This window comes from Heteronotia binoei, chromosome 16 (assembly GCF_032191835.1).
Source record: "Heteronotia binoei isolate CCM8104 ecotype False Entrance Well chromosome 16, APGP_CSIRO_Hbin_v1, whole genome shotgun sequence".
Taxonomy (NCBI): domain Eukaryota; kingdom Metazoa; phylum Chordata; class Lepidosauria; order Squamata; family Gekkonidae; genus Heteronotia; species Heteronotia binoei.
The window spans coordinates 22,176,104-22,203,022 of NC_083238.1; the positions used below are offsets into that span (position 1 = coordinate 22,176,104).

At 43.5% G+C, this 26,919-nt stretch overlaps 1 protein-coding gene across 21 annotated transcripts in view; it reads right to left on the reverse strand.

Annotated features, from left to right (window-relative positions):
- Positions 1-26,919, reverse strand: part of BAZ2B (bromodomain adjacent to zinc finger domain 2B) — a 186,026-nt gene that overhangs the window by 33,103 nt on the left and 126,004 nt on the right. For all 21 annotated transcript variants that reach the window (XM_060257178.1, XM_060257167.1, XM_060257166.1 and 18 more), the window contains 5 exons: positions 18,036-18,176; positions 17,327-17,581; positions 15,455-15,669; positions 7,363-7,437; positions 1,420-1,663 (listed from right to left, as the gene is read on the reverse strand). In XM_060257178.1, coding sequence (XP_060113161.1) covers positions 1,420-1,663; positions 7,363-7,437; positions 15,455-15,669; positions 17,327-17,581; positions 18,036-18,176 — 930 coding nt within the window. The remainder of the gene's footprint in view (positions 1-1,419; positions 1,664-7,362; positions 7,438-15,454; positions 15,670-17,326; positions 17,582-18,035; positions 18,177-26,919) is intronic.

The following is a 26,919-nucleotide window of genomic DNA, read 5'->3' on the forward strand; positions in this document are numbered from 1 at the left end:
TTTGGGAAGCATTTTGAATTTTATTTCAGTACTGAAGTAAAACAATAAAGTTACTTCATGAGCAAAAAAAAAAATGGTACAATGAACATTAGGTGTTACTGTTACCGATGCAAAATTATTAAACATTACAGCTTTTTTTGAGCAGGAATGCACAGGAACGCAGTTCCGGCTGGCTTGGCGTGAGAGGGTGTGGCTTAATATGCAAATGAGGTCCTGGGGGCTTTTTCTACATAAAAGTAAGTAAAGTAAAATTTTATTTGTATCCCGCCCTCCCCCGCCGAAGCAGGCTCAGGGCGGCTAACAACACAATGACCAATGGTACATTAATAAATAGAACAGTAATAAACAACACAATGACCAATGGTACATTAATAAAACAATTACATTAAGAACATTAAAATTGAGCATTAATTTAACCTTAAAAACCAGTTAGTGCATTAATTAAAACAAACCATAACATTATCATTGACGCTGTTCTTCATGTATCTTATGTATAATCATTAACATTATATAACTTGTATTTCACCAAGTACTATAGTTTGCATATAACCACTTTAAATAGCTGGTTTAGAAGTTAACATATACAGTAACATTTTTAGAAACAGAGGCCATTTCCTAGGAGACAGAAGACGGTGCAAGGAGCGAATGCGTCTGGACTGGAATGTTTAGTCTTGACTCAAGTAAAACATCAAAAGCCTGGGAAATCTTTTGAATGAGTTAAGGTGTGCCGTTTGATTGCCTCAAATTCTATCCGTTGTTTTACCTGTCCGCAAATAACTGTTAAGATTCATAAATCCTGGCAAGAAGGCATTCTTGCCACAAGTGTTTGCTATGCTGATCTCTCTATAAAGCAGCTTCTGCATTCATAGGAGTAGTCTATCTGATAGATACCAAGCAAGACCTTACAGTATCCTAAAGAACTTAAGCAAGGTCTAGAAGTGATATTTACCCTTCACATGTTCTCAATAAAAATAAAATAGTCTTGGGGTTCATTTATAATTGGATATATGTTCACAAAGAAGACTTTGTAAAACGGTCACCTCTTCTAAGTAACAGACTTGATAGCCTCAGGTATATCTGTAGGGTGGTGAAATGGAGCAACTCACAGACTGCTTTCCACGTATGCTGAAAAACTATTAGTTTGCATTTAAAAAAAAAAGGAGCAAGCAACACACACACAAATAGCTTGATAACAACATAATTTTTTGCCCTCTAGGATCCATAGAATATTAACGGTAGTTGAAGGTCAGCAAAGTAAAACAGAGAGGGTGGGGGATGTAATTAATCTGCTTGAGCCCCCAAAAGTTCTGATATCCAGGAAGGTTTGTTTGGGGGGGGGGGGGGTGTCCCAATTTTCTGCCTCCTGCTGTGATCATTTTTAGGCACCCAACCGATAGACAGATATTAGAATTCCCCTACCTCATCTTCACAAATATCTGCTTTCTTTCCTTTTTTGTCGTCTTTGTCCTCGTCATCCTCATCATCTTCATCAGCTTGATCATCGCTATAATCATCGTCGTCGTCGTCATAATCGCTGTCTCCTCCCTTCCGCTTCCTTTTTCGGCCCGATGTGGGTGTACCCATTGAATGCTGCTCTTCTCCCATATCGCCTCCTCCTGAAACATCTCTTTTGCCTGTTTTCTTAGCATGAATTATTCTAAGCCTTTAAACACATGGTAGACAAATGGTATTACTTAATGTTTGCCATAACATACAGACAGTGCCTCTAGCTAGGGTTACCAACCCTGGGTTGGAAAATACCTGGAGATATGGAGGTGAGGCTTGGGGATGGGAAGGAGCTCAGCAGTGATGTGATGCCATGGAGTTTGCCTTCTGAAACTGCCCTTTTCACCAGCGGAACTGATTTCCATAGTCTGGGCATCGGTTCATTCTGTGAGAGTTCTAGGCCCCACCTTTAGGTTAGTAAGCCTATTCTTTGCACATCATTGAAAACAGGTCACTGTCTTCTGGCTTCTGTGTTTAGCAATTGTCTGCTACCTTGGTTTTGTTACCACTGACTCCAATGCTCCCTATAAGCTGTGGACTCTTGTGAACAAAATAATTCTACTTTGTGAACTACTGCCATTTAAGTTATGAGCTACTGCATAAATTAGTTTGCTCTGGGGCCATTTTTCCTAAGACAAAAATGTGTGAGCCAGAGGCTAAAAAAACGGTGAGCTAGCTCAGCTTAGAGGGAACACTGATTTGACTCGGTATGTAAGAGCTGCCATTTAACACTGATTTCTATTTGTCATGAATATTCGGTGAAAATAATTCAGTTTATTATGAATTTTCAGGTTTGGGTAGACTTCCAGCTCTTCAAAATACATGTAATCTTTCAGCAAATATTACTGGACTGGTATGAATTCTACTGAACATAACTAAAGCCCCGCATAAAACATCATAAAGACAAAAGGTTTCAGTAGCTATTCTATAAACTCAAGAAACACCTATTCATCCCTTTTTCACATTTTGGTCATATTTGGTCTGAAATCTCTATAATTTACTTTTCCCATTCACGTTTTTAAATGGTATATAATGCTAAAGGAGCTAGAACTTCTGGCTGCCGGACAATCTTAGGATATCCTGGCTATTTTACATACAATGCCATACAATAATAATTACTATTACCTCAGTGTCTACCCTTTGCATCTAAAAAGGTAAGAAAATCAATTTACAAAGGGGACAATAAACTGAATCACTTGATCCTAGATTATCCCAGTACAAATCTTTTCTTTGTATTTCATTTTATGAGATATTTTATTGAGCATTATGCAGGAGGTTTTGAAGCACTGTGGGCAACGGATATCTTAGTTTCATTTTTTAATGAAACGAAAGAAGCTTACATACCAGTAAGTACAACTGTAGTAGCCCTTCCTCATCTCTTACCCTACAAAAGAAGATTCCATACAGCAGATGTTACAGCTCTACCTACTAGGAATCTAGCAGGCAAATATATTGAAACAACCTATGAGGTATCTCAATAGCCAGGCTCAATACCCCCTTTTTTAATATTCTGACATACCAAAATCTGAAGAGGTATGAAAATGTGTCTGGAAAAGGCAAAGATTTTACAAGGAAGAAAAAGGAGGAAGAAAGAGTGCGAATCAGGATGGTAAAAGTAGAAAAATTACAGTAAACCAATGCTGCTATGTAATTTTTCAGTATCTTATTCTTCCTTTCTTCTCCCATCTTACAAAACAGTATTCCATACAGCAAGTGGATAAGAGGCAGTGTAGGCATATTCTTAAAAAGCAGCCTTGGGAAAGTCTATGATTAAAAAAGAAGAAACTGGATTTTAGGAAGCTCATCAGACTACACAGAAAGAAAGAAACAAGGATGTGCAGATATTCCTAGCTGACCTCCGTTAATAATCTGTGCTTCTCTCATTCCAATACAAAGATAAAAGGTGCTTAACGCTTTCACTGACTGGCAGTAAAGGGTCAACTGCTTGACAGAGAACATGGTAGAATAAAACTGAATCGGGTATAAAACTCTTTAAAATACGTTCCATGTGTCAAGAAACAAAGCGATTGTGTATACCCGATTTCTAAATGTTTGCGTCAGAGCTTTTGGTCGCTGCAAAAATGGCTGAATTAGTATTTTGTGATCTTGTACTGGCATAGCAGCTAGGCTTGGAACACGACATCCGAACAATTATGTGCTAGGGGAAAATGAATCCTAGGACTGAGTAGTTAGACTGAGAAACTACCCAATAAAATGTAACTAGAATTGGAGGTGGGGGGGGGGGCTCCTCTGCAGCCAGGAAAATATTCTGTATCTTTGGTGCTTTCTTCACATGGGGAGGGGGGGGGGACTACATGAATAAGCAAACATATGGACTCAAAAGTCAACAAATATGTTTTCAGAAATAAACAAGACACAGAGACACTGATGATGCAATACTAACCAGAACTGCATGTCTCTAAGTCTACAGAAGGCTATGGGTTTGGAAGATTATACTTCTGTTAAGGTGGCATTTTAACTCCCACTGACAACCATTAAGTGCTTTGCACTAGCTGCTGTTTGGCTATCCAGAAATATTCAGATCTTCTTCGTGGTCTCTGTGCAGTCCCACACATGGATCTTGTCGCAGGCAACGGATCCATACCTCGGAGCTCCAATAGCTCGCCTATAGCGCTTTTGGCGCGCTTCCCTCCCGCCCTGGGGAGCAGGCAGCGAATGTGTTTGTCTAGAAACTAATATAGCTTAACAAGTGGTGAGTTTACCTTTCCTGACTACAAAACTACAAGGGACATCCACAAATACAATTCTGCTGGATTATTATTGTCTATGATCAGTCACATTATTGAAGTTTCTCAACCAGCCCAAACTTCAGCTGAAGAACAGCAGGGGTATCTATACAGTGCCCCAATAAAGTTCACTAAGAAAAGGGATTTTAGAATGGATTAGATAAGGGGTGTTTTGACTCATGGGCCAAAACTGGTCTGCCCAGACTCATGGGTCTTTTCTCCCCGCATCTTCCCCCTCCTATCCTCACTGTTTGAAGCTCCCAGACTGCCAAAGTTCCCAGCTCCTTCTGGCTTGCCTTTGCCTGCTTCAGCAGGAAGCTCTTCTGGGTTTGCAAAGCTGCAAGAAAAACCCAGAATGGATTTTCCATTAAAGTCTTTGCACCCAGAGAGACTACTCTGGGCATAGTCTATCTGGGCCCAGAGACCTTAATGAAAAATCCATTCTAGGTTTTCCTTGCAACTTTGTCTGTGCAGCAGTGAATTTCAATGGAGTGAATTTCAAGTAGTTTCACTTTCCAGTGTTTGTATGGCCAGTTGAAGCTGTTGCTTGCTGGAGTTGTCTCCTTGCAAATAAAGGGTTGATGCTTTGAGCCAGCTTCTCTCTGCTGAATGGACCTGAGAACTGGTGCTTAGTGACTACTGTAACCTGGGAACCCACAGCCAGAGGGGATATTACACTGGAGAGCCACTGCGAGTAGACCAGGGGGGAAGGGAAAGAAGCTTGCAATGCCCAGCCATTTCATGTTTTCCTAGGCTCAGAGCATTGCATATTTTTAGTTTATATCTTTAGTTTCTGCTGTGATCCTTGTGTTTTTCTTGATGTTTTATTTTTAAAAACTGCATTGCCAAATCACACTATTCCCCACCTTTCCATTTAAAACAAAATACCGCAAGAGTTTAAAGCATGTTTGTATTTTAAGTTTAAAAAATATCTTTAGTTGTGTTTGTATCCTTTACAAAGTTTATATCTCTGTTACCTGGCATTACATTTTATGAGATGCATGGCGCAGCCCCACAAAGTTCCATTTATGTCAGATCCGGCCCTCATAACAAATGAGTTCGACACCCTTGGATTAGACCATGATGCCAACACAAGACAGTCAATTGCTTAATTGATTTCCTAAACAGTGCTGTAGGCTGTATGAATTACAAACTTCTGACATCTTTAACAAAATGCCAGTTGTCTCACTGCTGTTATTGTCATAACGAGAGATATCTGATAGACTCATATTTCTTTGTAATATAGTCCAACTGTGAAAGAGGAAGTACAGTGACTGAGTGAACTTGGCACAGTTACTAAGACAATTCTACCTCCATAGGCCTAGATGCAGGTAATCACTTCATTACCTGGAGCTTCTTAGAGGATAAAAGAAAATGCAATAGGTTAAGCACTCAGTAAATGTATCCAAGAGATACACATAATGTGTACATTTACTTGTGTACACAGAAATAATTCTGGTCAGTTGCAGCTGGCCGCTGTATCAAGTTATCATGGGAATGCTATGGTAGTACCTTACTGAAGTAGGAGCCAAGATAGCTTTTAGAGAAAGTTTTAGAAAAAGGAAGACTGAAAGGTGCAAATGGAGCACCAGAAAATCTGGGACCTGATTAAGACACATCTCAGAAGGGTAATGCTGCTTGAAGGCTTAGCAATGAAAGTGCTTCATGCGGTGCACCTGCTATGTAGAACACTTACTGACACACATAAAACTGGTGACCATGAGATAAACCAATTTCTGTAGCCTAGAAGAATTTCCTGCTGAGTAAGTAGGAGTCCTCACTAGTCAAAAAATGAAATTTATGAAAGGATGGACAAGGAGAAAGTAATCAAGTTTATCAGACGTGATGAGCGTAGGAAGGGAAGCTGAGAAGAGTGACCAAGGAAAAAGAAGATTTAGAAAAGAAAAGGAATCCTCTTTATTTGAAGCTGTCTGTCAGCTTCTTGCAAGAAGAGCCAAGGAACAGCTCTAAAGAAAAAAAGATGAGAGCAAACCCCAAAATCTAGTACTTACGGTACATTTTCTGAAAGGGCCGACTAACTTGCCCCGAGGCAAGAGGCGGGAAACGGTTATCTGCCTGTAGAGGCAGCATCAACATTTCCATTAGCCCTTCCACAGAATAGATTATCTATAGTATTCTATATAGGAAGCTAAATAATCAGAGGTGCCTCACAAATACGGCCATTAACCCTGCATGATTTTAGGAGCCAGTAGCCTTAACAGCATCAATAGGTTTTTCTTCCTGCAGTTTCTGTTAATGGTCTTTTTATTTCTTCTGTCTCCCTTTTCTTGTCCATCTTTACTTCTTCTTTCTTTCTTCTGAGATACATTAGATAGGTGGGAGGGAGAAACAAGATTAGAAACACAAATATCTAAAGCAAAGAGCCCAATAAGGACTCCTTCCTTTGCTAGACGAGAGAGAGACATGATTTGAAGAGAAGGAAATGGAGCTTGATTATGCATACCACCTGGTTACACATACCTCCTTTGATTCACAGTAATTTCAACTTAAGTTTCTATGGTAGATAGAGCCATTATACTTGCTGTATGGAATTTTATTTTGTACAATGGGGGAAAAAATAGAGGATGTAAAACTGTGATAATTAAAAACTTGACAGTTTGCTCCATGGCAAACTGATTACATTTACTTCACTTAATCATTCCCCATATTTACCACACAAAATATTTATACAGCAAACTCTGAGGTAATTTTAATCAGATGCCTTAGTTTTCTGCAAGTTTTTAAAAAACTCATCCTGCAAAAATCTCCAGAATGATGCTAAAGTAAGTACAATAGTTCCAACCAGCTTTGACTAGTGCCAATTATAATTCAAAAATATTCAAATAAAAATTGGTCTTATTTTTTCACAGCATGCAAAATGATTTTCCTCCAGTTTTCAGTCCTATAAATTTCATATATCTTTAATGGATTTTCAGAAAAAAAACCCCCAAAACATGGGTCTTTAAAAATTAATTTTCCATATTTATGGAAATAAAGGCCATTTACTATACTTATTTTTTAAATAGCTTGCTTTATTTTTGCTTTTGAACCAATCTTCATAACAAATGTAAAACAAAGTAAAACAAAACAGTTTTAAAAAATCACTTACTTTCGAAGTTTGCCTTCAACCATCCACTTATCTCTCCTTAAATTAGACATATAATCTATGTTTTTATCAATTTCACTGTAAAAGTAGAAAAAGCTCCAATGTTTAGGTCATTCATTCAGTAATTTTTTCTAAAACAAAAATATCTGAAGAGTACTTTTATTTGCCTATATGTCTAATGCATATTATATATGAGATAACATAAAATAATTAATTGGGGGCATGATCACCTTACAGTGCTCTGTAAGAGAGAAAATCTTGTAAAATTACAGTTTATGGATGCCACCAAAGAAAAATTCAGATGAGGAGTTGTGTTGGTCTGAAGCAATTGAACAAAATTTGAGTTTAATTGTACCCAGAATTGCTTAGAGCCCCATGGTGCAGAGTGGTAAGCTGCAGTACTGCAGTCCAAGCTCTGCTCACAACCTGAGTTTGATCTCAGTGGCACCTGGGTTTAGGTAGCCGGCTTCATGGTTGACTCTGCCTTCCATCCTTCCGAGGTCGGTCAAATGAGTCCCCAGCTTGCTGGAGGTAAAGTGTAAGTGACTGGGGAAGGCAATGGCAAACCACTCCGTAAAAAGTCTGCTATGAAAACATTGTGAAAGCAACATCACCCCCAGAGTTGGAAACAACTGGTGTTTGCACAGGGGATTACCGTTACCTTTATACCCATAATAAAACTTTGTTGGTCTTAAAGGTGCCACGGGACTCAACTTTGTACCAAAGCACAGATATTCAAATGTTGAAGGACACCTTCAAAATGTATTTGTGATTAATTCTGAATGTATTGAAATATCTTTTACTGAACATGAAGCTGTCCTATATGGAATTAGGCCATCAAGGTTAGTACTGTCTACTCACACTGGCAGCAGCTCTCCAGGATTTCCAGTAAAGGTCTTCCACATCATCTACTACAAGTCCTTTTAGCTAGAGATGCCAGAGATTGAGCCTGGGACTTTCTACATGACAAGTAGATGCTCTAACACTGAGCCACAGCCCTGTCCACAGTATATGTTTTTAATTTTGGTAAGACACATTGCATTTTGAAGAAGTGGGGTAAAAATGCTTAAATGAAATAAAACATTTTAAATATGAACATATGAAGCTGCCTTATACTGAATCAGACCCCTGGTCCATCAAAGTCAGTATTGTCTTCTCAGACTGGCAGCGGCTCTCCAGGGTCTCAAGCTGAGGTTTTTCACACCTATTTGCCTGGACCCTTTTTTTGGAGATGCCGGGAATTGAACCTGGGACCTTCTGCTTCCCAAGCAGATGCTCTACCACTGAGCCATGGTTCCTCCCCTGATGGATGGATCCTACAACTATCTTCCACTAAGTGACAAATCTTGCTTCAGGTATGGAGTCTTTTCCTCTGGTACAAAATTTCTCCTCCCCTGGAAGGGAGTTTTAGGATCCAATCCTCTAATGAACCATTCATTATTATTTTACAGTGATCAGCCTCTTCAGAAACAAAGAACAAGAGTCAAGTTCAATAGCACCTTGGAGACTAACAAGATTTTTTTGGGTAGAAGCATTCAAGAATCAAATGCCAATTCTGCAGTAGCAGTTGCTGTACCCTCGGGCTTCTGCTTTTCCTGGCTCATCTGATTGGTTCCCCACCAGTTGCTGCTTGGCTGCATTTTGACCCACGTCTCCCTCCAATTTCCCCTGTGTCTTCCTGATCTCTAAAAAACAAGATCAGGAAGATGTGGGGCAATCTAGAGGAAGATGCGGGTCAAAAATGCACCTGTGCAGCAACTGATGGGGAATCGATCAGTTGAGCCTGGGAAAACAGAAACCCAAGGGTGGAGCAACTGCGACTGCAGAATCGGTGAAAGTTTGACAAAGAGAGCTTTGATTCTTGGAGCTCATATCCCCCCAAATCTTGTTGGTCTCTAAGGTGCTGCTGGATTTTACTGCAGACCAACACATCTACCGTCTGAAAATATCAGAAAAAACAGGTTACTCACCTGTAATTGATGATCTTCGAGTGGTCATCTGTGCAGTCACACACATGGGTTTTCCTATCAGGACGAACCCTACCTCGGAGATTTTAAATAGCTAGCCTAGGCGTTATTTTTGGCGCGCACTCCCTCCCGCTCTGGGGAGCAGGCATCCACTGCGCATGCCTGTAGCGCGAGGGAGGCGCCCAACCCACTCAGTTTCTTTCCCCGCCGCTGACATAATAGGAGCGCGGATATATAAGACAAGTAGCCAGCAGCGGGGACGGCTGGGCGGGCGTGTGTGACTGCACAGATGACCACTCGAAGATCATCAATTACAGGTGAGTAACCTGTTTATCTTCTTCGTGGTCTCTGTGCAGTCCCACACATGGGTGACTGATAAGCTGATCTGCGAGGCGGTGGGTGCTGGCACTAGAGTTGGAGGAAAAAATAGTGCAAAGGTTAGTGCAACATAGGCAGCACATTATAGGCTATAAGGTAAGTAACTACTCACCAAGCCCGGACCAGCTTCTTAGTCAAAGATGGAGCGAAGAACTGCCTGTCCAAAAGATGCATCCCGCCTAGCACGAACGTCCAAAGCGTAGTGCGTGGCGAAGGTCGAGGAGGAAGACCAAGCGGCAGCAGCGCAAATGTCCTCCATGGATACACCCCTGGCAAGGGCAGATGACGTTGACAAAGCTCTTGTAGAATGAGCTCTTATGGCAGATGGAACTGGTTGCTTCGCGAGCTTGTAGCACAGCTCTATAGCAGCAACCAACCACTTTGATAGTCTCTGCGTAGATATCTTTTTTCCCTTATGACGGCGGCCGTAGGCCACGAAAAGTCTGGAGTCTGTGCGGAACGATGCAGTTCGATCTATATAGTAGGCGAGTGCTCTTCTCACGTCTAGACAGTGTAGAGCTTCTTGGCCCTTATCCGTAGGCCGTTGGAAAAAGGCAGGTAAGGTAGTGGTTCTATGCAGATGGAATGCGGAGACCACCTTCGGTAAGAAAGCGGGATCTGGCCGTAACACCACCTTATCATGGTGAAACATGGTGTAAGGCGAGTCCGCTCTGAACGCGCAGAGATCACTTGCTCTTTTAGCCGAGGTGAGTGCAACTAAAAGAGCCGTTTTCCATGAGAGGAGGTGAAGTGGTATCGTAGCCATAGGTTCAAAAGGCGGTTTTACTAGTTGGCTAAGCACTAGTGACAAACTCCAGCTAGGATACATTTGCCGTAGTGGTGGGTGCAAATGTAAGATTCCCTTTAAGAAGGATTTCGCAGCAGGGTGTGAGAAAACAGTTCGACCCTGTACATGCGGGTGAAAAGCTGAGATTGCTGCCAGGTGCACCTTCAGAGAGGAGTACGTAAGGCCCTTTTCTGACAAATGCAGTGTATATGCTAAGATTTGAGGCATGGAAGCCGAGGAGGGTCTGAAATTATGCTTGGTAGCGTAGATGGAAAACCTTTTCCATTTCATGGAATATGACTTCCTTGTTGACGGTTTCCTTGCATTAAGGAGAACGTGTCTTACTCCTTCAGGAAAGTCTGAGAACATATCCTCCAGGCCGTCAGGCGAAGTCTGTTCGGGTCGTGGTGCAGAACCCTGCCGTTCTGTTGGGACAGGAGGTTGTGTGCCAGAGGGAAGTGATGGTAAGTGCTTTCTGACAGGAGGAGAAGGGTTGTGAACCATGGCTGACGTGGCCACCATGGCGTCACGAGAATGCAATCTGTGTTGTCCAGTTGAATTTTCTGTATGCACCGTGTTATTAACGGAAAGGGAGGGAAGAGGAAGTGTAGTGGACCGGTCCACGTCTGTATGAAGGCATCCCCTGCAGACTGTTGTGAGGGCGGACCTCTCATAAAAAAGATCGCACACTGTGCATTTTCTGGTGCAGCAAACGCATCTATTGACGGAGTTCCGAATTTCCGGAATACTGGCAGAAGGTATGACCGGTGGAGTGACCACTCGTGGTCGTTGATGGAATATCTGCTCAGTCTGTCCGCTTGAACATTCTGTATGCCAGGAAGATGTACCGCAGTGAGGTGGATCTGATGGGCAATACTCCAATGCCACAGGTGCATTGCTCTTTTGCAAAGGCGGGTGGATGCTGTCCCTCCTTGCCTGTTTATATAAAAAACCGTCGCCACATTGTCTGAGGCGATCTGTACGTGTAGGCCTTGAAGAGATGGAAGGAACGATTTTAACGCTCTGTGAACGGCTAGAAGCTCTAAGCAATTGATGTGGAGCGACTGTTCGTACGGTGTCCATTGCCCCTGGACCGTGAGTACGTCGAGATGAGCTCCCCAGCCCCATCTCGAGGCGTCTGTTGTAACCACTGCTGATGGACTTGGCCGTAAAAAGGGCATTCCCGCAAGCAGGTGAGCTCGAACTGTCCACCATTCGAGCGAAGGGAGGATGTGGCTCGGAACAGTGAGGACCGTTCCTTGAGATTGGTGTTGGGGTCGAAACGCGCGGACGAACCAGATTTGTAGGGTTCGCATGCGTAGTCTTGCGTGTGTCAGAACTGCCGTTGTGGCTGCCATAAGTCCTAACATGCGCTGAATGTTGAAGGCCGCTTGCTTGGGTTGTTGCATTATTTGTGTGGCCAGCGTCTGAATGGAGGATATCCTGTCCACAGGAAGATACGCCTTGTGGTCCGTGGTGCACAAACGAGCCCCAATAAACTGAATGTCTTGAGTTGGGGTAAGGTGTGACTTTTGATGATTGACCTGGAGGCCCAGGTTTGCTAGGAGCGCAAGTGTGATGGAAATGTCCTTCATCAACTGTGTCCTTGAAGCTCCCACAAGGAGCCAATCGTCTATGTATGGGTAGGTTGCAACGCCGCGTTGCCTGAGGTACGCTGCAATAACCGCCATACATTTTGTGAATGTCCGTGGTGCCGTGGAAAGTCCGAAGGGCAGAGCTCGGAACTGGTAGTGGTAGTTGCCAACGGCGAAACGCAGAAACTTCCTGTGGCATTGGTGTATTGTCAGGTGGAAGTATGCGTCCTGTAAATCTACCAGTGCCATCCAGGAGTTTCTGGGGATTAATGGCAGAATCGATTGTAAGGTGATCATTCTGAATTTTCTGTGGCGGATGAATTTGTTTAGGGCTCTTAGATCCAGAATCGGGCGCTGTCCCCCATCCCTTTTCGGGACTAGAAAGTACCTGGAATAAAAACCTGTCCGATGATACTGGACTGGGACAGGCTCTATAGCCGCTTTGGCTGTTAAGGTGTCTATTTCTTCCTGAAGGGAAGGTGATGGGGGAGTGGAAACAAAATGATGTCTTTTTGGTGGTGCTTGGAACTCTATGGAGTAGCCCCTCAAAATAATGTTCAGAACCCATTTGTCTGTGGTTATTTGTTGCCAATTGTCGAGAAATGGAAGAAGCCTGGAGACGTGCTGAAGTGGTAGAGGTAGAAAGTCAAAGAGACTGCTTCGATGAAGATGCAGCCTTTTTAGGTGGTTGTGGTCTCTGCTGTCTCTGGTTAAAGGATTGCTTTGGAGGAGGAGCTTTACGTTTCCAGTATTCAGATTGTCGAGGGGATCTGGAACGTTTGAAGGGGGTTGGTTTCCATGATCTGGGCTTATAGCTCTGTTGTTGTTGCTGCTGTTGGGCTACCCCCAATCTTTTCGCTCGTTTGCGGCTGTCGTCCACGGTGGACAGTATATCGTCCGTTGTGGCATTAAAGAGACCTTGGCCATCGAAGGGAAGGTCTTCTATCTTGAATTTTAGATCAGGCTGCAACGAAGAGGATCGAAGCCAAGCATGTCGTCTTAGGGCAATGGAGGCGGCCATCGCCTTGGAAGTGCACCCCACAGAGTGACGGATGGTGTTTATCTGTTGCTTTGAAATCCTGTTGAGCTCCTGAAGTAGCTTGCAGGCTTGTTTCTGGGAGGGCTCAGGCAGGGCAGAGACTAGCGTATTCAGTTGGGAGGAGATATTGTGGGAATACGCGGCGAAGTATGCTAGGTAATTGTTGATCTTGGCAGTTGCCGTCGAGATTGAATACATTTTCCTTCCAAGAGTATCTAACTTCCTGCCTTCCTTCTCAGGGGGTACCGGGTGGCGGGTCTGTTTGGTTTTAGAAGATGAATGCACTATCAGAGAATTCGGTGCTGGATGGCTAAATAAAAATTTCGAATCCGGTGCTTGGATCCTATAAAGGGATTCGATTCGTTTTGAAGTCGGGGGAATGGAGGCTGGGTTGTCCCAAGCTTCTTTGATGGCTTCTAGGTGTACCGGCAGCATCGGCAGAAAGGAACCAGCAGGTAAATCTGAGTGCACCAGGTCGTGTACCACGTCTGTCACCTTGGGTGCATCCGAAGTAAGAGTTACGTTAAGTGCAGAGGCCATATTGGCAATCAAGTCCAGGTATGTCTTTGCCCCTTCGGAAGGTGACAAATCCGCGGGCTTGGCGATATCTGAAGCAGGGGACCCAGGGGACATGGACTGTATCGAATCCGATGATTGAGCTTCGGATTCAGCATCAGAGTCAGGTTCGGGTTCAGGTAGGTCCGGTCTGGTTGGAGTCGTGCTTTTGGGTTCCACTGGAATCGCACCCCTAGGTTTAGAAGTCGAAGTGGAAGGAGTCGGAGACGGCTGTCTCGGTGGTTGCTTGCTCCGTTGGACAGGAGTCGCTTCCTTGGATGGGTTCATGTGATAATCGGTTCGGTACCGAGAATGATGGTATCCGCAGCATGCATGGGATTCGATGGAAGGAGACCTAGAAGCATAATGGCGTCGCCTCGGGGACATGGATGGGGACCGAGATCTCGGGTTGTAGCGATGGCGGTCCCTCCCTCTACTAGGGGATCTCTCCGGGAAACGCGCATGATGATACCTATATCTCTCCATGCTGGGAGACCTGGCTGGGAACCGATGCGCATCGAAGTACCTGTAAGCATCATGTTTGTACTGGATGGGATTCGACATATCGCGGAACGATCTAGGATTGATGTGGTGTCGAGTCCACTGTTGCGGGTCTCGAATCGGCTCCAGCGCAGGGTCTAGCATGGATCCATGCGGGGAAGGGGATCGGGACGGAATGGGAATAACTTCTTCCGTCTGCTGGTGCGGCGACTCCGTAGCCGGGGTGGTCACTTCCTGGGTGTCGGATCCGGGAGTGGAAGGCTCGCATTGCGTCTCAGGCTCATTCTGTTGTTCGGAGGATTTTCTCGAGTCCTTCGGAATCTTCGGGTCCTTCGGGTCTGTCGGTTTCCGCGGAGCCTTCGGATCGGACGGTTTTCTCGAATCCTTCTGGCCCTTCGGGTCGGAATGCTTATGTTTCTTAGTGTGCTTCCCGCCCTTTGGTTTAGTCGCCGCGGCCGTTTGTTCTGACGTTCTCGCGCCGTCGCCGGCTTTCGCGGCATCGCCGGACTTATGCTTGCTGGGAGCAATGGCCACTGAAGCTGCCGACCTTGCGCCGTCCCCTTGGGGAGTCAGTAGGGGAGGCGACTTACTTGCTGACGAAGATTGCGACATATCAGGCTGGAGCACAGACTCCATTAAGTGGCTTCTGAGTCTAGCGGCTCTGTTTTTTCGCGCCTGTTTGCAAAATTGAAGGCAGTGCGCACAGGCGTCCACTTTATGGGATTCTCCCAAACAGAACAAGCAAAGCGAATGCCCGTCCGATGTAGGGATTTTCGCCCTACAGCGCGAGCACCTTTTGAAAGTTATTTTACTGTCCCTTCCTTCCATACGCCCGGGGTGGGGGGTGGGGGTGGGGGAAGGGAGGTCTGAGGAAAAAGCGGGGAAGATATTTATCTAAATCTTTTTTTTTTTTTTTTTTTGAAGATAAGAATATGAAGAAATAGCGAAGGATGAAATAAGAGGAAACTTGAGGAAAACGAAGGCTAGATATCTGAGGTAAGTGAGGAGCGCAACGAGGTAGGACTATCCCGGGCGGCGGTTGGAAAGAAACTGAGTGGGTTGGGCGCCTCCCTCGCGCTACAGGCATGCGCAGTGGATGCCTGCTCCCCAGAGCGGGAGGGAGTGCGCGCCAAAAATAACGCCTAGGCTAGCTATTTAAAATCTCCGAGGTAGGGTTCGTCCTGATAGGAAAACCCATGTGTGGGACTGCACAGAGACCACGAAGAAGATCAAAATGTACATGTACAGACAAAAAAGCTACAACATGCCTTACCTTATAACACTTTTGCTACATGCTAGCTCGTTAACAAGGAAAGCAAGTACAGATGCTTTCTGAGCTGGTGAGTGTGCCTGGAAAGCTTTGGTCTTCAAGCTTTCTGTGAGCTCAGTTTGCCCACAGTGGCCTTCCATAAAAATCTGCAGAATTTCCGACACGTTGTCTCTGTTGATGCCAACATTCAGCAAATGATCCCCAAGGATTGTTTTGGCCTAGGGAAAAGTTTTCTCATAAACAGTGGTACATAAAATAGTGTAATACTGACAGCATAAATGGAACATTTGTTTCTATTTCATAGCAAAGAGTGGAAGAGGGAACTCAAGCCATAAAACAGGCATCGCCATTTGCTGACATGCTGGAACTTCTTTAATAGTTTACATCCTCTCCGGGTTTTAAATTTCCTTGTTTTGACCTTTACAAATAGTCTGGGGGTTTAGTACAAGAACTGCTAAAAGGAGAGAGGTGGGGATTGCCAGCAGCAGTCTCCTTCTAAGCAACTTCCCTGTCAAACTCAAAACTGTTATTTTTTTTTTTTAAGAAAGTACATTTAAAAATAGGTTTGCCGTTACAGTGGGGGATGGGGAGTGGGGAAGGTATTGAGAGAAACAAAAAGAATTCTGGAGCATGATCACACAAGAAGCTCAAAGAGAGAAGGCAAAAATCATTATACAGTGATGTCAGGCAACAAGTCAGATGGTTTTAGGAAACTTGATAAGCTAGATAGGATTCATCCCTGCCAAAATCCAGAAATGAAAGCCTTTAATGTTAACATGAGGTTGGCTAATAAAGCTATCATCTGTGATCTGGCATGTTTGAGGTCCAAATTTGCACAAATTAAAGAAACCTAGCCACCTGCGGCCTACACGCTAATGTTCGCTCAACTGTTCTACCTGGATTCTTCATAAAGCATCAACGTAGCAAATGGGGGAGAAAACTGAAGAGTGACCCGTGAAAATATCCTATTCTATAGAAGTCAAATAGTGATAATAGCTTTCTTCCTCAATCTGACCAAATTTCTTACTTTACTACAGGACACATTCTTATGTCTCTTTAAATCTTAAGATCCCCAGCATGGCCTTTTGGGTGGCCAATGGAACCCCCCCCTTCCCCTTTTTAACCAGTTGGAAGGCTGGTTGGATCCATCCCATTACAGGGATTTTTTTTTATTAATATATCAAATCTTGTGAAAGCCCACATGCAATCTCAGGGATAGCCTGTCCACTAGGCAGCTGCCCGGTGGGGTGCCAGGTGAGGCCCTCGCACCCACCCTCCCACCTTGCCTATGTGACAAGGGAAATAGCTGGGCTCAGCTGCAGCACAGTAGGACGCCTGTACCTTAGAGCATACTGCCAGGCTGCTGTCACTCCACCTTGTGTGTCAGATGTGGGAGGTGGAGCTACGGCAGCCTGGCGGCATGTGCTTTAAGGTGCAGCAATTGTGCTGTACAGCTGCTGCGCTCACCCTCACAGGGGGTTGAGGTGGGGCACCTTGCCCAGAGCCGCTGCTGTGCAATCTCAAATGGTACAGCCCAGAAACAGGCTTACCTTCTCCTGTATATGAGAACTAAGATGTTACAACAAATCATGGCTTGTCATTACAGTCAGGAGCCTTCAGCTTGTTTGCTCCCCTTCCCTTCTCCCCTTGCATGCCATCCAGGAACAGAAGACTTCTACATTTCAGGCCTACCACGTTTAGTCATTTCAAGTCAGGAGGAGGAAGGGGGAGCATGTGAGCCTAAGGACTTTTGAAGCTCATTTCTCTAATGACAAAGCCCATTGTTGACATTACATCTGAAAATGCAGTCATGGTTAGCAGAGTATTAATTGATCATTCGACTAAAGCTGAAGACATCTGAAGAGTATTCATTACCTTGTATCCTGTTACCAGCCCTGGGTCACAAATGGCAGCTGAGAGCAACCTCACAAGCAGATCTTGTACTTCTCCCATGCTGTCACCTATGTTTAACAGCCCCTCCTGAAGAACATTTAAACTTGGGACGTCCAGGTTTACATCAAAGCCAAGAACTTTCCCAAAGTTCCGCAGAAACTGCACCACCATGAGGCAATCTGAAAATGTACTTCCAGAGAGGACCAGGCCTGGAATGCGAGGTAACTCTGGCAAAGGCTGAAAAGCAGAGGAACAGTCAGCACCCATGAATGAGAACTGCTCACCAAACTCAGTGCAACATTCAGGATCTATAAGTATAGTTCAAAAAAAGTCTTAAAAGAACCCCCATACTTTAAAGAGGTCAAATGTCGGTTATTAGAGACTTCTAAAGAAAGTCAGGTCTCACAAATAGGCCACCTGAAGTCAAAACTATCAAACATTCACTACTAACTTTAAAAACAAAACAAGGAAATCCATTCTCTCATTTATCCATTATTACTTTATAATCGTGGCAACATTTGAATAGAGGTAACATTAAACACCGAGGTAACATCAAGCAATCTAAAATAAAAACAGGAATGATTTAAAGGAAGAAAATTTAATTATTATAACAATGGTAGACGAAGAAAAGGGGAAACAGTATGAAAAGCGGCAGGCACATAAAAGAGTAAATTTACATTATTCTGATTACCTTCTGGTCTGCTAAGCACATATCTTCATTAGGCTTCTTTAGCTCCTTAGCTATTTCTAATTCCAATCTTCGCTGTTCCAGTTTACGCTCTTTATTTAATCTCTTTTCATCTCGTTTTTCTTGCTTTAACCGTTCTTTCTCCTTAAATAGCACAGGAAGGATAGAAAATTAAACCCATACGCTCTTCTTACAAAGGAATAATTTAAGAATTTGAAAAGCACTAGTTACATAATCTTAATAACTACCACAGCAATTAAACCACTCGGATTAAAGAAAAGCAAGAGAAAAGAGGCACACCCTAACTTTAAAAAACACAAGAGGAATCATTCTCTCTGTGTGATAAAGTATTCTATACTGCTTTCCCAAGCAGGTGGCAATGTTTACAGGAAACCTGTGTTTACTTCATAGGTCCTGAAGTGTGCCACAAGCAAATTATCCAGGATTTGATTTGTGCCAGGACTCACTAGTTTTCAGTTACCGTACATATTATGTTTTCAATTCTGGAAATGAATCCTGGTATTTGTGAAGTAATAACACCAATGACTCTGAGTACAGAGTACCTTTTCTATACAGCTGAGGAATCATATCCTGTCCCTGCATACTTCAGCAGGCAGATTTTCAGGGTTAGCAGAACAGCTAACAACCTGAGTTGAGTTGCCAGTACTTGTCTAGAAGAACTTGTTTAGAAATTAAGCACTAATGAAAAGGTGAAGCAATTTTGTTCAAATTAGAGATTTTTGCTTGCTTTGTAAGATACAAAGATCTCTTAAAGTGCTCTCCAGTGTCTGAAGATACTGCTCCGAACAGTGGAAATATGAGTAGCCATCCACAGATATTTTAAAAGGGTGGGGTGTCTTTAAAAACAAACCACCTTTAAATCTAGGATCACTTGTCCCAGGACTAAATGGCATCCTAGTCATCCTCAACAATAAGATATGCATACTTGCTCAATCCATGCACGTGGGGTTGTCAGTATCCAAGTGGGGCCTGGAGATTTCCCAGAATTTCAAATGATCTCTAGACAACAGAGATCAGTTCTCCTGCAGAAAATGCCACTTGGAGAGTAGATTCTATGGCATTATACCAGGGGTCCTCAATGTGGAGCCCACCAAGTGCTTCGTAAAGTGTTGGGATGTAAATCCTCCAGTTTTGTGGGCCTCCCCACCCGAGCCAGCCAATTGGCGAATAGGGGAAGCCCTGCCCCCAACAGTCCTCCCTGGCCCTATGGGTGTTGTGTGCACCTACCTCCCCCAGCTGCAAATTCCGTGTTTGTGGGGCAAGCAGGCGCTGCCTGCTCTTGCCTTAAAAGTCCCAATCTCAGGGCTTGGAGGGCAGGAGTACATGGCACCTGCTCTTTCCAAGTGGAAGCCACCTACTCTTGCCTTCTAAGCCACGATCTTGGGGCTTGAAGGGCAGGAGCGAACAATGCCTGCTCTTTCCCCAGGATGATGATGTCATTCTGTCATTGTGTTGAGGATGGCCCCTCCCCCTCCTGGGGAGGTTAGGACCTGGGAACCCTAATAAAGTGGCTGGAACTTAGGGTTGCTGAGTCCAATTCAAGAAATATCTGGGCACTTTGGGGGTGGAGCCAGGAGACACTGGGGTGGAGCCAGGAGCAAGGGTGTGACAAGCATAATTGAACTCCAAAGGGAGTTTTGGCCATCACATTTCAAGGCACCGCACATCTTTTAAATGCCTTCCTTCCATAGGAAATAAGGATAGGGGCACCTTCTTTGGGGGCTCATAGAATTGGACCCCCTGGTCCAATCTTTTTGAAAGTTAGGGCGTATTTTGGGGAGAGCCACTGGATACTATACTGAAAATTTGGTGCCTCTACCTCAAAAAACAGGGCCTCCAGAGCCCCAGATACCCATGGATAAATTCTCCATTATTTTCTATGGGAATAAGTCTCCATAGGGAATCATGAGTACCCAGCAGGCATTTCCCTCCCCTCCCCACCGCTTTCAGATTACCCTGAAGCGGGGGGAGGGCCTCCATACCGGGGGATCCCTTGTTCCCACCTAGGGATTGGCAACCCTACTGGGACTAGATGGGGCTTTTGTCCATCAAGGCTTCTGATTGGCTTTGCAGATTAAAAGGCATCCTGTTAAAAAGAGCTTCTGCCTGAAATGTTGAAGAAGTACTATTAGAATTATACATAACCTTGCTCCCTGGCATTTTGTGCTTGACTCGGCCTCCTGTGGTGGCCATTTAGTGACTGGGCCCATCTCCTGTGGCAGCTGTTTTGCGGTTGTGCCCTATGTCAAAATTCCAAATGTGCCTACAGGCACAAAAAGGTTGTGGCCCCCGCATTCTGTTGTATTCTGTGGTATACAATCCCTCCCCTCACCAAACCCTGCCATTCCCAGGCTATACCGCCAAATATCCAGGCATTTTGCGTATGTAACTCTGCATATATACGAGTCATTCATTTTCTTCGAAGTACTCACAACCTTATCTGTTTGCAGTGCAAATCGTGAGGTACAATTTATAAATGTGCAAAAAAAAAAAAATGGCCATATCTCTTTGATCCTAAGAACAACTGACCAATATTCTTAGATCTTCTTAAAAGCTACGCAAAAGATTCTGGGAAAGATACGGACAGAAAAGGAATCCAAGAGCTGCTTCACACTATTAGAACCAGATACCAGTGTCAATATCGCATGAAAAAAATAAGTTATTTCATATCTGTGTATGAAAAAAATAAGGTTAAAATGATGTTGTTAGCTTGATGTTTGACTAGATGCCCAGATATTTTCTAAGGCCAGAATAGAAAGGTCACAGCAATTTGATGGCTTTTGAAATTATGTGGCACAGCCTGCCATTTCCCCCTCTGGATAGGATATTTCACAGTGCTGATCCTCAAAAACAAACAAACAAAACTTAACATCTTGACAAGTCTAAGTCCCAAAACAAGGTAATGAAATTTACCATAATGGCTGCTAAAGTGTGGGCCAATTGGAGTTTCTGAGGTGCTAAATCCATGTATCAGCTACCTCAGAGTGCAGACAATGATTCATATAACAGAATACTCATATCGACAAAAACATTCACTCCCTATAGAAAGATCAGGGCTTTTTTTGTAGCAGGAACTCCTTTGCATATTAGGCTACACACCCCTGATGTAGCCAATCCTACTAGAGCTTACAGTAAGCCCTGTACTAAGAGGCCTGTAAGCTCTTGGAGGATTGGCTACACGAAGGGGGTGTGGCCTAATAGGCAAAAGAGTTCCTGTTACAAAAAAAGCCCTGAGTTTATTTGTTCATTTAATTCATTTGTATCCTGCCTCTCTCCCCAGTGGGGATCCAAAGTGGCTTATGTTGTTCTCCTCTCCTCAATTCTATCCCTAAGAAGTCAGTAAAGCCAAGAGAGTGTGACTCGCCCAAAGTTACTCAGTGAGCTTCCATGGTGATTTGAACCTGGGTCTCCCAGATACTTATCCAGCACTCTTAACCACACAATACTGGCTAGTGTTGGAGGAAAGGTTTTCGCCTAACATTCTTCCCAGCATGTTAGTAATCTTTTTCACATGGAAGTTTTCAATCAGGCAAGCCCTTATTTTCAGACTGAAATGAGGCTGCCGTAAGATGCCGCAACCAACATCTGCAGTTTGTTGTCATAGTTTCATGCTCCCCTCCCTCCTTCCAGGCAAACCGGAGCTTGACTATACGCTTCTCAAAGCAGGGAATGTCAATTGTCCTCTGCACGTAAGAGGGCAGAAAGAAAGAGAAGAGGGAGCAAAAGCAAGATAACATTAGCATTTATGGCCTTTATGAACATGTGTAGGTTTGGCATGGCATTCAAACAAGGCCTTAGAGCCCAGATACAGGTTTGCCATATCTACACCATATAATTTATAGACAGGTAGATAGGAAGGCAAGCAGGCTGGTTGGTTGGTTGGTTTTTGGAGTGGGTTTTTTTAAAGTAAATAATGGTAGCTTTAGGGTCTCCAGATTTAGATTGTGGGTTCCAGTACAGCAGTAGGAGAATTTAACTCATTCCTCCTACCTTATTGTCTCCGCTTCAATAGCTATTTTAGAACCTGCTATTTGCTCTGCTTGGAAAATATACAGGTGCAATTTTTCCCGGGGGGCAAGTTGCAGATTTGATTTGGGGTTGGGGAAATTATGCAAAGGGGAAAGAAAATTTCCCCCCTTTCCATAGCCAGTTTTTATCCAGATTTGGGATTCTTGTATCTCATTATTTACTGATAACAAAACAATTTTATAAAGTCTACAATTAAAGAGTTTGAGACATAAAGAAAACACATTTTAAATTGCAAACTGAAATTAATGTGAATGGAAGCCGTAAGTCACTATATACCACGGAACTACAATGCTTTCACAGTAGAAAAGTTTTCCATCTGAAAATGGTACAAACTATTAGCGGAAAATAGAATTGATTATACCTCTTCATTGCTGCTTGGAGAGGGAGCTATATATAGCCAAACAGATGCATACAAACAGATGCATACATAAGTGCATATGCACTTACATACTGGCAAAAGTAACCTTAAAAGTCCACTGGCACCAAGAGGAGGGAAATATGCATAAGCCTTTTATATCAGATATGCTAGGATGGTGCTGAACAAACAGAGTAATAAAAGGATACAGTTTACAGTGAAGAATATGAGATTGTATTATTTGTTTAAGGACAACACAGCATTATAGAAAAATATAGGCAATAGAAAAAGAAGTAAAATAAATCTCTGATCAATTGTTATAAACCTTTACAGCATCTATGACTGTAACATCTTTGTGCCAGGGCATTTCCTGTACAGATATGGTCAGAGCTTTCCCCGCTTCTTTTTATGATTCTGCTGGGTACCTTAAGATTTTTGTTTGGGGCTTAATTAAAAGTGAGAATCTGTTTCCTGTGACTGTGACTTCTACTCGAATTTAAAAGGCATAAATATATTTTAAGATTCAAGGGAATAGTGTAGGCTGCAAAAGAAAATAAAAACCACCCATAAAGCTGATATTTACACAAGGCAGATACAAAAACTGTAAGTGCAGTTAGGTGTGTATGTGTGTTACAGAAATGTATTTGGCTTATGCAGACAAATTGGTCTCCCATATAATTCTAGATAGATATATTTCTAAACATAACCTTGTTAACAAAGTTCTTAAAAACAGATGAAAACATGAGTGCTTTTAGGAGCCTGAAGGTTCTGAAAAAAGCACAGGATTGTTCAGAGCTATTTATACTACCAATCTGGAACAGGGAATAGGCCTTTGGGTTGGATCTCATGAAGTAAATCCACATAAGCGAGGGGAAGGTGATTTTTGCCAACTCCTTCTCCCACAGCAGCCCTCCAGCTGTGGAACAGCGGCATTCATGCTGTTCCAGGGGGGCTCCCCATTCTCCAGGAGTAGCATTCGGGGGGGGGGGGAATGGTGGGCTGCAGCAGAAGGGTGAAAGTGTGGAAGTTACGCTATGACAGTGCAATTCCTACCACTCGCACAGTAAATTTTCATGGGATCCAAGACTTGATGTGATACAGAAGCTCTACACATTTTACGGCATGACATTTGGCCCCTTGGATCTTATTTTGCAGGCTCAACGCTCCTAACAGTACAACTCTCTGGCAAGTGGAACCTGGTCTCCTCTTGGGTTTAGTGGCTCTCCCTCCATGAGGTTTTAATACCTCTCCCTACATGAAGAGGGTGCAGCAAGAGATGTTGCAATCCAAGCCCTCCGTGTACTAGAGAAGCTAATGTAGTTGAGAGGATCAGGCTGTTCGCCTGTTAACAATGTTGATGTACTATGGGTAAGCATTTTTAATGTATTGTGTCTATATAACAATATGATCCATAGAATTCATGTTATTTAGAGAATGCTTAAACTATAATACCAAAGGAGAAATATTAAACAGATGCCTTAGTTGCAACAGCAAATTGGTATAACGCCTTTAGTTCCTTTGTGTTTCTTTTCCATATTCAGGTGGAATAAAAATTATTCCACCCGAGTAAGGCAAAGAAACACAAAGGAACTAAATTGCCTGTTTTAACAATGCCATTCTAAGCACAGTTACACTTTTCTAATTCACAGAATTCAATGGAAATAGAACTCTGTCTAGGATTGCATTATACACTAGCCCCGTAGGTTCAGGAAAGTTTTCATCAACAGTGGGCTGAAACAACACACTTTAGGTCCAAGCTGATAATGGTTAGAATCACAGTTACGTGTAGATTCTATAATTGATATTTCAATTGAATTGGGGCTGACATCTTCCCCAGTGCCAGCCGTGAAGCACCATGTGTGGAGGCGTGCCAAGCTCTATGCTAGCTGTAGTTGGGTAAAGACCACCATGTTGAGGATAGAATCATAGAGTTGGAAGGGACCTCCAGGGTCATCTAGTCCAACCCCCTGCCCAATGCAGGAAACTCACAAACACCTCCCCCTAAATTCACAGGATCTTCATTGCTGTCAGATGGCCATCCAGCCTCTGTTTAAAAACCTCCAAGGAGGGAGAGCCCGCCACCTCCCGAGGAAGCCGGTTCCACTGTGGAATGGCTCTAACGGTCAGGAAGTTCTTCCTAATGTTGAGCTGGAAACTCTTTTGATTTAATTTCAACCCACTGGTTCTGGTCCTTCCTTCTAGAGCCACAGAAAACAATTACACCCCATCCATATGACAACCCTTCAAGTACTTGAAGATGGCTGACTCATGTTCAGCGTATGATCCACTAAGACCCCTAGATCCTTTTCGCACATACTACTGCTAAGACAAGTCTCCCCCATTGCACATACTACTGCTAAGACAAGTCTCCCCCATTGCACATACTACTGCTAAGACGTCCCCCCCCCCATCATATAACCATGCATTGGATTTTTCCTACCTAAATGCAGAACTTTACATTTATCCCTGTTAAAATTCATTTTATTGATTTTAGCCCAGTTTTCCAGCCTGTCAAGGTCATCTTGTATCCTGTTTCTGTCTTCTTCTGTGTTTGCAACCCCTTCCAATTTAGTATCATCTGCAAATTTAATAAGCATTCCCTCTATTCCTTCATCCAAATCATTGATAAAGATGTTGAACAAAACAGGACAGATCCTTGAGGTACTCCACTTGTCACTCCTCTCCAAGAGGATGAGGAACCATTCACAAGCACTCTTTGGGTGCGATCTGTCAACCAGTTACAGATCCAACTAATGGTAACAGGATCCAAACCACATTTTACCAACTTGTCAACAAGGATAGTATGCGGAACCTTATCAAAAGCCTTACTGAAATCAAGATAAACAATGTCCACAGCATTCCCCTGATCCAGCAAGGTAGTCACTTTCTCAAAAAAATAGATCAGGTTAGTCTGACATGACTTGTTCTTGAGAAACCCATACTGGCTCTTAGTAATCACATCCATTCTTTCTAAATGTTCCAGGACCAAGTGTTTGATGATTTGTTCTAAAACTTTTAGACAGCAGAGTTTGCATCCCTCACCAAGAGCTAATGTCTTTTGGGGGACTGAGGTATACAATAGCCCACACAGTTGACACCCTGAGATCATTTTGCCACCAGCCAAACTATCGGCAGGTACATTTGTGTCACTGTATTTATGCATGGGCAGAGCACTGTACTCCTGTCATCACTGCAGCAGTGTTGAGAAATAACGTCACTCATTTATATTATATTATTTAATGATAATTGTATCACTGCTATGTCTGTTATCACTGTGTCTACCACTGAATGCTGGCATCAATACAGGTAGGAAAATATATGCAGTGGGGCCAGCCAAAATGATCATCTAAAAGGTAAAGGTAGTCCCCTGTGCAAGCAACAGTTGTTTCCGACTCTGGGGTGATGTCGCATCACAACGTTTTCATGGCAGACTTTTTAGAGGGAGAAGAGAACCTTACCTGCAACATCTGCACATCAGACACAGTACCAAACCCCACCGCCACCACCTGCTGGAGTTTGGGAAGTATCTTGGGTTGCTACAGCAACCAACAAAAATGGAGTGAAGGCAAGCCAGAAGGCAGCAGCTGGAAGAAGGAAGCAGGACCACTGAGAGAGTGGTATTGGGGAGACAAAATTTGAGGGGGCCGCCAAGTTAGCTGGACTATAGCCTCATGCTATAGTCACTGGGTGTATTTTTTTAAAAAAAGATCCTAGTGCAGTTTTGACTGCAGCCACTAGGGGCACAGGGAAGGCAGACCCTTTCTGCAAAGCTTACTAGGAGGTTGTGGGAAGCCATTTGGTGATCAGATCCTGCTAAACCCATCAGCCAAGCCACCACTGTAGTAAGGCAAGACCACCCAGGACAAGCTAGTCATTGCCATTATTTATGGTTTCCCTCTATCTTTAGTTTCACCCAGCTCCCACACAACCAGATCTTGCAAAGGGACAGTCCTGCTAGGAGTGTGGTAGCAAACCACCCCTCCAGAAAAAAACCCCTTTCATTGTCATTTCCTGCATTTCTTTAACTCTTTTCCACACTTTTCTCCTCCTTCGTTTCACTCTCTTCCTTTTATAATTTATAAAATTTTTATAATTAGGGGAGGGACGGTGACTCATTGGTAGAGCATCTGCTTGGTAAGCAGAAGGTCCCAGGTTCAATCCCCGGCATCTCCAACTAAAAAGGGTCCAGGCAAGCAGGCGTGAAAAACCTCAGCTTGAGACCCTGGAGAGCTGCTGCCAGTCTGAGTAGACAATACTGACTTGGATGGACCGAGGGTCTGATGCAGTAGAAGGCAGCTTCATATGTTCATAATCTGCCATTCTTCTATCCCCACTTCTATTTTTCTCTCCCCCACCCCTTTATTTTTCAATCTCAACTCTTCATCTACCCCACTTGGCAACTTAGAATGTATTCAATAGTAGTATAGCAGCAAACCTGTGTTAATATTATGAACTGGGGGGAAATTAAGATTTTCTTGAAAT